The sequence below is a fragment of the Limulus polyphemus genome, unplaced genomic scaffold, assembly GCF_000517525.1.
Source record: "Limulus polyphemus unplaced genomic scaffold, Limulus_polyphemus-2.1.2 Scaffold4520, whole genome shotgun sequence".
Classification (NCBI taxonomy): Eukaryota; Metazoa; Arthropoda; class Merostomata; order Xiphosura; family Limulidae; genus Limulus; species Limulus polyphemus.
This window is the reverse complement of record NW_013670130.1, coordinates 16375-28775: the sequence shown is the minus strand read 5'-3', so window position 1 is coordinate 28775 and position 12401 is coordinate 16375. Positions and strand designations below refer to the sequence as shown.

General features: G+C 32.4%; 1 protein-coding gene across 1 annotated transcript in view; it reads right to left on the bottom strand.

Moving 5' to 3' along the window:
* LOC106471293 (dystonin-like) overlaps nt 1-12401 on the bottom strand; it is a gene marked incomplete at its 5' end in the record, with an annotated part of 65405 nt that overhangs the window by 36784 nt on the left and 16220 nt on the right. Inside the window, 17 exons of the mRNA XM_013931891.2 lie at nt 224-379; nt 1056-1226; nt 1600-1701; nt 1848-2299; nt 2628-2853; nt 3179-3385; nt 3692-4018; nt 4295-4414; nt 4758-4964; nt 5204-5430; nt 5595-5679; nt 5864-6190; nt 7509-7835; nt 8072-8242; nt 10537-10698; nt 10952-11164; nt 11607-11720. Of these exons, the coding sequence (XP_013787345.1) occupies nt 224-379; nt 1056-1226; nt 1600-1701; nt 1848-2299; nt 2628-2853; nt 3179-3385; nt 3692-4018; nt 4295-4414; nt 4758-4964; nt 5204-5430; nt 5595-5679; nt 5864-6190; nt 7509-7835; nt 8072-8242; nt 10537-10698; nt 10952-11164; nt 11607-11720 (3594 nt within the window). The remainder of the gene's footprint in view (nt 1-223; nt 380-1055; nt 1227-1599; nt 1702-1847; nt 2300-2627; nt 2854-3178; nt 3386-3691; nt 4019-4294; nt 4415-4757; nt 4965-5203; nt 5431-5594; nt 5680-5863; nt 6191-7508; nt 7836-8071; nt 8243-10536; nt 10699-10951; nt 11165-11606; nt 11721-12401) is intronic.

Genomic DNA, 12401 nt, shown 5'->3' with positions numbered 1-12401 from the left:
AACTTAACGGTTAGAAACTTGCCAATGTCAGGCTAATAACAGCTGGTAACATGGAGAAAAGTCAATTTTTTGAAGGCCATAGATAGGCCTAAATAAAATGTTTTTATTGTGTACCAGTTTAACGTTGAATATTATTTATGATTTTAACTTTATACCCAAGTGCCAAAATACTATAATTAAGTCTAAAGACTTGTTTGATTCATACAGCTGCTGACTGCTTTACCTTATGTTTGGCTAGCTCCACCTCAATAATTTGAGGGTCACCAGCAACAGGCTTTAGGTTTGTTAAAGTTCTCTCAGTTTTAGTCATCCAGGACAGGAGTTCATCCAAAGCATGCTGAAACTGACCAAGTTTCAAAAGTGCATTTTCTAACTCTTGCTGTAATGAAAGAAAAACAATAGTTAAGCATATATTTACTCCACATTGTGATGACAATTTTAAGATTACTTAATGTTGTGTGTCAAAGCTTATTGTATTATTATTTTTGCTATAAATGTTTTTCTGTAGTTAAGCACATAGATACACAATGGGCTCTCCGTGCTCTGCCCACCACAGATATTAAAACAGGGTTTTTAGTGATATAAGTCTGCAGACATACCACACATAAATAAAAAGCATTTTATAGGCATAATGTCTCAGAAAGCTTTTCATATAAATTATTTTGATACAAAGAAAGGAAATCATTTGTATACACTTTCATAGCTGATAATTAACAATGCATTGAAATGAATTAATTCATTGAAATTTCATATCAGAAATATTACACACTTCTTGCTAGTTAATAAATACTAAATAAAAATCTGGTGACTAAAAAAACTTATAAACGAAGACAACCATTCCAATACAAAAATGTTATTTTTGTAGAAGATTAGATTACTGCCTGGTAAGTGTTTTTTTTTTTGTTATTGCTGTTTCAATAAAATCAAGTTTTGGTACCTTCTAGCTACATCAATGTTTAACAATAATTTGTAATGAAAACAAACTACAAGATATACAAGTGAATTTTCACTGAAATTTAACTGCAAAATTCCAAAAATATTATAATCATACACACTTGTCGTTCTACAATGCCTTTCAGCAACTCATCCCAGCGATAATTAATCTCAGTTAAGGGTTCACAAATTGCAAAAGCTTGGTCATGTGATGTTCTTTTTGCTAGTTCTTGAGCTTGTCTGTTCAAAGCCTCAATTTCCACCATGTGTGGATCAACTTCAACCTTGAATTCCTGTTGTCAAGAAGACACACATATGGTTTTTACAAAAATTATAGAAAACTATTCATTTAAGTACAGAAATATAGGTACAGACACATGAAAATTAATATTTATGTTAGCTAGTACATACTGACTTATAATATGTATAGATTTGTTTCCTACATGTGAATATGTAAGACATTTTTACATAACAAATGAAGTGCTGATGGCAAGTGAAAATTCACAAAATATTTATTTGATACAGTAATATTTGAGTCTTTAACAAATGACTATGTCAACTGAAATTTCTTGTAAGTACTCTCATCTTCTGCTCTTCTACTATTACTACAGTTTGAAATGAAAGTAATAACATTTTTAAATACTTCAAGTACTTGTAAACACTAACCTTCAGTTGAGCAATCTGCAACTTTACTGCATCAGTATCAGACCCCACTGGTCCAAAGTCAGCAAATTTTTCTTCACCACTGTCAAGGAATTCTACAAAGTTCTGGGAAAAGTAGTGAATTCATAATTTAAAGTAAGTAATATTTTAGTTTTTATTTAACATACATTTTTAGTGAAATCATGTTTAAATGCAAACCTGTGTTTGATTACTGTGACATAAAATACTATAGGAAAATAGGAAACACCAACCTGAAGGGTGAAGTGGAAACTCATTGCTTTTTCCATGGCATCTACTAGATTCTGTTCTCTCTTAGCATAAAGGGTAGTGACATTCTCCCAGGCTGAGTCCAGATCTTCAATGTGTTTCTTGACCTCGGGCTTATCTGGCTCTCCACACAATTGCATCAGGTCTTGACCTGCCTGCCTACACTGGTCTACTTCTGGTCTTGTCTGGTCAATCTCCTGCTTGATCTCCTGAAGAGCATCTTTTTGCTCCTGGATGGCACTAGGCTCAATTGCTGGAGGCTCCTGGACTTTCAGGTTTTCTTGCAGTTCTTTCAGGGCTTTCATCACAGCATTAAGCTCATTCCAGAACTTTTCTGCTACTGTCAGAGCTTCCTCCAAGGAGTGGCCACGGTTCTTGGATGATTTCTGTATTTTGTCCCACAAATCATTGAGTTGATCTAACTTCTGTCTGATGTCTGAAGATTCAAAAGTGAAAATGACTTTCTATTTAATGTGAATGAGATGTCCATATTTTATGAAACTTAAATTTTATATATCTTTTAAGCAAACATACGTTCATATGTGTTCTGCAAATATTACAAAATTGTCATTTGACTTCATTTGGAAAAGGACATCTCAAACAGATAGGTTTACGTTTTCTAAATGAAAAAACAAACAAACTTCATACTAACCACAGATGTTCAAAATTAGCATAGACTTATGTAAGATGACCAGTATTTATGATAGATTTTTTTGCTTCTGACCTTATGGTTTAAAAATCAATGATAGTAAATTACAGATCACCTTTGACAGCAGGTTGGTCTTTACCAGCCTTAGTAATGACATCAGCAGCAGCACGTTTAACAGCCTCTAGAGCTGTGGATCGTTTATTCAGATCCTCAAGAACGTTCTTGTTGTCTTTTATCTGCTCTTCTATACGTTCTGTGTGGGCAGAGATGGGTTCAGCATTGTCCAGTTGGTCTACAGTCGTGTTGAGTGCTTGTAGCATACCATCTAACTTGTCTGAAAACTTAAAAGAAATATGCTGATTATCTTTCAGCTGTTAATACATCTGTCAGTAAATGTTTAGTGTACAGTAGTGCTTGTTAGCATATCATCTGACTTGTCTGAAGACTGGAAAGAGAAACATACTGAATAATTATTTTTGTTAGTCAACAAGTAATTTTTTCCCCTTGTATTCCTTTTTTGAATTGTTCCAAGGCTTTTTGAATTTTCAAAGTTTAATTGAGGGATAACTAGGATTCATATGAACCCTGTTAAAAGTACTGGTTTCACTATTAAAATGTCATTTTCATCAAATATCAATCTCAAGACAGTGATTTAGAGTTATCTACCTGGGAAGTAGCCTGTAAAGTTTCTTCCAGCTTGTTTTGTCTTGTTCGTATAATTTCTCGCAGACTGTTGTAGCGAGAATTATCAGACCCCTTTATTTCTCGGATTTTAGAGCCTTCATCATCACCACACAATTTGGACAGGGCTGTACACGTTTTGTTTAACTTGTCCACAAGAGGTTTATGTTCATTAACAGACTGTAGCAGTTCCTGTAAGAAGAAAATTTGTGCTTACATCTTGGTTCAAAGCACTTTCCATTAACCATTTCATTATTATCATGGTTTCTGAAAATGTTTGGTTACCTCTAGGAAAAATTGTTGTAATAAAGTTCTGGAGAAATTTAGCATTACTTTGTTAGACTGATATTCTTGTAGTTATGTAAAATATTTTAATTTATTAATTCACTAAACAAAATTACTTTGTTAAGCTTGTAATTATGTAGGAAAGACATTCATATCAAATTACAGAGATACTTTACTTACAATTTAATATATATAATTTTATAAAAGTTTTACCTGAGTTTTGTCTTGCTGGCGTTTAATTTGAGAAACATTTAGAGTAGGAGTCTCTAGAAGTTCCATTTCAGCTTCTGCTTCATCCAACCACTGGGTTAATTCTGAGTGTGTTTCAAAAAAGTGTTCAGCCAATGGTAGAGCTTGTTCTAATGCATTCATTCGATCAATGCACATGGTGTAGACACAGCTTGAAAGGTCTTGTAACTCTTCAGCCTTTTCTCTGATGATGCTTAGATCCTCTGTTGACACCTCTCTCATCAACTTCTTAGCAGTAGTAAGAATGTCTCGAACACGGCTCTTCTGACCACTAACTTCTTCGTTCATAATCTGATAAAGCAAAGCATGAAAAGTTCAGTGAAATTATTCAGGTGAATTACTAAACATATTGAATTAATGTGATTCCAATGGCCCAGTGATAACAGTGTGAACAGTTATTGATATTCAACTATAAATATATGTATATTTGAAATAATTATTGTGGAAGATTCATGACTTTATGAAATTAAAAGTAGTTCCCTTAGATTAAAAAATGGCAGTAATAATGATAACTTACAGAATTAATTTGTAATACACTTGATAATGATACAATAAAAGTTTACAAACCTTTTGCTCTTTCAATAAACCTATTAGTAATTCAGGGTCTGGATAAATAAGTTCAGCCTCTTGAACTTGTTGCTGAGTTCCTTGAAACCAATCCATAAGTTCATCTATGTCTCCCATAACCTAATTGCAGAATTTTGAGAAACTTGTGTAAAATTAAACCAAATATTTGTATTTAATCACATCTTTTATATTTTTTTCACTGAATCATTGATACTATCTTGGCATTTTATAATAATAATAATAATATATTTTCATGTTGGTTAAGATACAGAGATAACAGCAGATTATACATTTTCCAATGCCTCAGAAATTTTACCATGAAATAAGTTTTCTTTTAAACAGATTTCAACAAAATGTTACACAATTTTTGAATCAGCATTCGAACAAAATGTGACTTAAATGTCAACCTTTTGACATCACAAAAAAGTTAGAACACAAATCTTTAAAGCTACTAATCACATACCTCCATATTCTTTTGTTTGTATAACTTTATTCTCTCTCCTTTACGTTGTATTTGTTCACAGATGGCATCATAGTGACGATTGTCACGTGTAACGAGTGTTTCTAGTAAATGTGATCCTTCACCAGGTGAGATCTGACACAGACGTGGCCCCAGTAAACTAACTGACTCAACAAGTGGTCGATACTTATGGATCTCTTTCTCTAGTTGCTATTAAAAAGGTTGTATAAAAATATAAGGGAAAATTAAGCTAGTTGGTATCTGAAAGTTTACTTTCTTACAGTTGAACCTTTAGAATTACTGACTAGTTTTTCTCAACTTTTTACGTTTTACTGTAATAGTTCATCAAGAATTCTAGATATTCTGACTAAAAAAATTGTTATCTCTATGGTGGTTCTTTTGATAGTTCATTAAGAACCTCTAAATTACTGATCAAAAGGATTGTTTACCTCTATTGTGGTCCCCTGCGTGATGAGGCTGAGGGACTCCAGGGTTTTTAGGGTTCGTTCAGTTTCATCCATCCAGCAAACCAATTGCTCATGAGTGCTGTGAAATTTCTGTGTGAGTGGCAGGATATCTAGTGCCTGCTTCTGTCTCTCACTGCAACCTTGGGACACATCATTAAATTTGCTTTGGATAGCATCTGCCTTATCTTTTACTTGAATAGCATCATCTCCTGCAGATGTGACAAAAAACAATAACTGTTGGCATTAATATTTATTTAACTGCTTCTGTAAATAAAGCTGAGTATAAAGATATATTTCTATTTTAAACGTTAAACAAGAAAAGTTGTGGCCAAATATGTTTACAAAGACAAAGATAAACATACAGATGCCCTACCTGAAGCGTGCTTCATGATTTGTTGAGAAGAGGCTATCAGGTTTTCCACTTCCAACTGATGACTTTTAATTTCTGAATGAAGCCCCTAAAATAGTGTAAATAGTTTTCAGCATTAGCTGTGTTACAATCTATAATCAGTCAAGTCATGTTGATTCTATCTTGCTCTGTTTACAAATAAATACCTTCTTGAAACCCAATCTTTAAATATTTTGTACATATTCTAGTTGTCTAAATGAGTTTTGTTATGTTTAAACTGTATTGATACTTACAGTAAGTTCATCTATCTGTTCCTGGAGTTTATCTATATACACAGAAAAAATCTGGAAACGGGTAAATTTGGTGTGCACTTCTTGTAACCAGTCCTCTAGCTTCTCACAGCTAACTAAAAAGGTTCCCACACCTTCTAGAGCCTGGTTCAGCATTTTCCCAACATTTTTACTGTCCTCAACTACCTTGTTATACTGATAATCTGTTTGCTCAAATTTTTCACGGATTGTATAAGCCTCCTCTTCACTAAGCAAGGTTACAAGAGTTTCTCCAGTACTGTGCATTTCATCGAGCAAAATCTTATGGTTTGTGATATCCTTGTGGAGTTCCTGAACCAAGATGAACAAAAAAGACAATCAAATTACTATTCTTGGTAACTTTGATGTTTACAACATCATTATTAAGAAAACTAGATTTTGAAGCATTCACGATATGAAAAGTCACAAATTAGATAAATCACAAAATAAGACTTTCAACCAGAAGTAAGGTCAAATTTCTAAGAGGTTTCACATATTTTGATTATCATGTATTGTTTTGTAGATGAATCAGAAATAATTGTATTATCTGTATAATTAAAAGAGTAACATGTGTGCATGGCAAGCTTTTTAAACTTTATTTAACCTTGCAAAAATGAAATTAGGAGTAGGAAAGTATGGACATTGTCACCATATAATAAGTGAGGGTTGGATACAGATAGTACTGTGCATTGCAAATGGAAAAGTATTTGGGGAATGGATCTATTATCCCTCACAGCTCCATATCAGACAGCAATGTTTATGGTGTTTATGTATGAATTTGTTTGTTTGTTTATAGACACTTAAGGGTTGCTAGATCTGATGTTTCTTACAAGATAAGTCAATCAGTTTGTCATTTTCAATCAGACCACTTGGCTCAAAATGTATTTTGTACCAGAGGTGGTTGGTGGGTATCACATGTTGTGGAATAGGTTTAACCTCTCAGTCATTGAGACACCATGCACAGCCATCAGATTCATGTAGAACTCTATGTACCTAACTGTATACATGAGTAGTCTAGGTAGGTCACTTAACTGTTGTAAGTACTTTAAATACACAGCACTGCCATTACATTTTATAAACTTTGTGCATTCAAGTACAAAATACCACAAAACAAAAAGTTTCATACATGAAGCATGAGTTTCCCTTGTTATTGTTACTACATTCTAGTCCTCAAATTGTTGCAATAATATATCACAAGTACAAGTGTTATTATGATTACTACATTCTTGTCCATACTTTGTTGCAACAGTGCAATTATTGTTACTAGATTCTAGTCCTCAAATTGTTGCAATAGTATATCACAAATACAAGTGTTATTATGATTACTACATTCTAGTCCTCACGTTGTTACAACAGTGTGATTATTATTACTAGATTCTAGTCCCTATTTTGGTGCAACATCATATCAAAGAGAGATACAGTGGTATGCTATACAGTACCAAAGAGAATATATGAATTTGTACTTCAATGTTTTATTAATTTTTTTGTTAAGTAATTTTGTTCAGTATTTCTTACTTTATATCTGTTTATTTAGCTATATCCTAATTTTTCAACTACAGTTTAAAATTTATTTTAAAAACACAGTATCTTAAAGCTCATAAAAGCACATATAAATATAACATAATCTCACCTTATGTTCTGTCATTTGTTCACGGATCTTGCCTTGATCAGTTGGGATGGTTTCCAAGAGAGCCATTTTTTTTTCCACACGTTCCAGCCACACCATCAATAAACTTAGTTTGTCCTGAAAGTCCTGGGCAACTGGAATGGTCTTTTCAAGAACCTCCATACGTTCTCTGGCTTCAGTGATGAGTATGTTAAATCTTTCTGTCAAGTAACTGAGTTGGTCTTTGATCTGTTTCTTCTCAACAGGCTCCAAGTTCTGCATGATTTCAGCTCCCATGTCACTGAGTGAAGTCATGCTGTTTTGTCGATCGAGAAGCAACTTCCTTAAGAACTGTTGGTAAATACACATCATGAGAACATAATTATGTCTGGTGTATTACAATACTTAGTCAGTTGTATTGTCTATTGATTGCAAGACAACTTCCTTATGAACTGTTGGTAAATACACATCATAAGAACATAATTACGTCTGGTGTATTACAATACTTAGTCAGTTGCATTGTTTATTGACTGCAAGAGAAATTTTATGATCAACTTCTTTGTTAAGATTATAAATCAAAGAATTACCTTCTGTTCCTGTAGCTGGGCCTTCACCACTTTAAAGTCTGCAGATGGAGGTTTCTGATTGGCTATCATTTCCTCTGTATCTTGAAGCCATTTCTGAACTCCCTCCAGAGCTTCCTGAAACTTTCCAGATTGCAGTAGGGTCAGGTCTAGTAGTCTCTCACGATCATTCAACTAAAGAAAAATTTCAAAGTCATTTACCACTCTTTTGAATCTGATTATATGCTTTCAACTGACCAATGACTGAATAGAAAAGATATTTCACATAATACATTTATTGTCCTTTTACCCTTATATTTCCAACTAATTTTTACAGTGGTCAGTGCCAGTGGGAGTCCACATATTGCATCATGTTGAGTAATTTTATATTTTTGGCTGTTACAACACTAAGGGTTAAGCTGTATACTAATTAAAAAGTCACCAATGGCTGTGCAGAGGAGTTGCATTAGCAATGATTTATTATGTGCCAAATATAGTCAACAATTTTACATGCTAATGTTTTTTAAGTAATTTTATATACTGACATGATCTTGCTATCGACTACATTAGACAGTGGACACATTGTATGAACAAAATTACACATTTAAGTGACTTGCTGAAGTACTAAGTTTGTATACTTATTAAGACAGGACTTTTTAACAATAGTTTTAAGATCAATGACCTATGACTAGAGGCATACTGATAACATTTGTATGGCTAAAAAAAAAGTCTAATATGAATTTCATGAATAATAATGACATAGTGAATGGATAATAATTAAAAACTGTTCAGATACCAGATAATAGTAACGACATAATGAAGAAGATATTATTAAATTAATACATGCCATAACTTAAATAGCAATGTTATCATTCAGTTATTACGGACAGACCAACTCACAAGTTCACAAGTTACAAACAAAATAAACTGCTTTTGGCAAAAACAGTTGAACTGAGTAATAAATGTAGATATTACAATTATCTTTTTTATTATGAATAAAACCATTCATTAAATTTCTCTCCCAATATTTCAGTTTACAACTTCGTGGTAAGGGAACCACAATGCATTATAGAAGCTTTAGAGTGACAGAGTGATTTAAATAAACACAAGGGTGTATGTACATATACATACATATAGGTCTTTATTATGGAAAAAAAGTTTTATTTAACATTATTTAATATAATTATAGGCAGCACAGAGACTAAACTAAACTTTAGAAGAATACTGATGTACCTATACATGAAACTTATATTGTCAAACAGAGTTGATTACAAGATTAAAGCTTCATAGTGAGTTTTCTTGTCAAAATAAGCCTCTGTTTATATCTTCACATTATATAGGAAGAACGACTATATATATATGAGAATTAGATAAGTTGCATTACTTTAATACAAGACTGTATCTTAGCAAAATTCTGCTATTTATACATGCAGATCGGTTGACAACCACAGCTTTCTAGACAAACATCACAATTATACAGAACACAGATTTACATGTGTTTATTATAGTGTTTACTGCATATAAATATTATCACAGCCTTATATAGATTTACATGTGTTTATTATAGTGTTTACTGCATATAAATATTATCAAAGCCTTATAGATTTACATGTGTTTATGATAGTGTTTACTACATATAGATATTATCAAAGCCTTATACAGATTTACATGTGTTTATGATAGTGTTTACTACATATAAATATTATTACAGCCTTGTGGTAAAAGTGAAACTAGTAATAAAAAACAGAAAAACCCAACATAATTTCCATTTTGTTTTTTTTTATACTGGTTCTTTGATTAATTTTCTTTCTCATTTATTTATATAGCAACAGATATTGTTAGTCTTCACACATCTCTGTTAGTAAGGAATATTACACAGTCAGTTTTATATCTATTCTGTTACTATTAAGTCACCAGGGATTACCATAGTCTTTAGTCACAAATTACAACAATAATGAAAATGTCCTAATAATTTCAAATCTTACAGTTCAAAAAAACTTTCATATCATACATAACAACATACTAAAGCAATTCTAATAGGATTGAATTTCAAACCTCTGCACCTGATTCCGTTAACAATTTTCTTACAAGTGCTGTATGTGGGTGTAAGTACAGAAGTGTTTATTTATAGCCTTAAATTTTATGAAATGGTGTACGTAGATTGTTTCACATAGAGGATGGCCATTTGTCCCCATTTTTTACTAGAAGTTACCCTAAAACTGCACCATCATAATGTTTACTTTTCAGGGTTTTCAAAGCCTTGGGACAATTTCAAATACATTCAAGGTTTTTAAATACCCTTGAGGTAAGTTGATAATTTGAACAAAACATTTTCACAGAGATCTTGGCAACATTATACCTGCTGGAAAACTTGGTTGTATTAAGCATGTTCTTGTTTTAGATAAAAACATACTACCAAAGCTAGTGTAACCAGAGCATGAATCTGTGGAGCGATGGTTTATCTATTTTCTAATAATACTTGTATTTACCCTTTCTTTCAAGTTGTTCCACTTCTCATTCAGGACTTCCACATCTTGCTCTAGTTTAATTGTTTCAACACCAGGCATAGCTGACTGGACTATACCTTGACCGATCTTGTTCACCTCCGTGATCTTCCTACTAAGGGGTTCAATATGGGTTCTGCGGAAAACCTGGAAAGAAATGAGTACCGTGAGAATAAAGTCGAAAGTACTAATTGCATTGAAACTACTCAACATACATATCCACCATTACTAAAATTTGATGTAAAATTTCTGTTAAAATTTGTATGATACTTGATTAAAAATATTTAATGGAATATAAAATGTAGGATCCAAAAACATTAAATATGGTTAAAATAATATCTAAAAACCACAGACAAAACATTTTATAGATAAAGCAAAGTACAAATGTATGTTGACAAACCTTAAATTCTTCCTGAAGTAACTTTATTGTCCCAACTTCCCCACTAATGATTTTGAAATTTTTTTCTTCTTTGATGGCCTTATCTAGTTCAGTTAATGTATTACTATAGTCTTTGTAGAAGCATTCCAATTGGGCCAAAGTGTTTTCCAGTAAGGTGTGCCGTACCTTGGTTCGTTCATAAACACGAGAAAACTGTTGTTTGAGGTTGTCAAGCTAAAAATAAGATTTTATATTAGAGATCACAGTTCTGTTGTTTCTGGATAGTTGTTACATAAGAGATATGTAAAAATAAGTGCTATGAAATATACAATCATAAGGATTTTCTTCTGATCCAAATTATGTCTAAGTGATTAAATTTCAAGTTTGAGCACTTTGCATTGAGCTTACTGAAGCTAGATTTTTTAATTTCCTATCCTACAATCACATTTACAACATTTTAACACTCTCACGGATGTAAGTTGGCAAAGAGAGAAATCTGAAGTTTATAGTTTATACCATTTAAGGTTGCTAAGCCTTCTTAAAGCACTCACTACTTATGAATACAAATGTTCATGAACTAAACCTTTTATTTTTCCTCATTAATATAGATAATAGTATATGATATGATAACTGGCAAATGTTATGCATTTATTACAGACCATGTTGTAGTTCTTACTTTTTCTTTGCATGATGTTACATCTGTGGTATAACCCTGACGGATGAGATCTTCTCCTTGTTTAGAAACGTCTTTGATATCATCATTCACAGTTTTCAAGTGTTCCATAAAGTCCTGTAAACAAAAATGTCATTAGACTTTCCAAAAATGTAACAGTAAGCTCACAAGTAGTATAAATGATGTTCAAAAGTTTAAGTGTACCTGGGAATGCCGAACTTTATTTTTAGAATATCACATTTGATGATTTTTATGATAGTTATTTTGTTTGTATTAGTTTAGTTTTGAAAATTGGACACCTTGTTACAACTTTGACTGGAATATGCTCTCTAGTATAGGCATTTCCTAATTCATGTAAGTTATTGGTACATGTTCACCTGCATGAAATCTATTTGATTCATGCTCCTGTTGACACTATATGATGATGTTGCTTTCAAACTGAAAGAGGTTTATACAGGTCAGTTTTAGGTTTTTCTGATGTTTAAAGAGGCAATAAAAGTTGAATCATATTAGGTTTTGAAAATTATGATTCTTGTATTTTCTTTTTTAAGGTAATGTGTGAATGGTTTATGTTCTTACTGTGTGTGCTCTGTAAGGAGAATTGTCTGTCAATGTCCTCACAAGTTTCATTTTTCATCTTACTGTGTGTGTTCTGTAAGGAGAATTGTCTGTTAATGTCCTCACAAGTTTCATGTACATCTTACTGTGTGTGTGTTCTGTAGAGAATTGTCAATGTCCTTACAGTTTCATGTTCATCTTACTGTGTGCGTTGCGTGTTCTGTAAGGTGAATTGTCTGT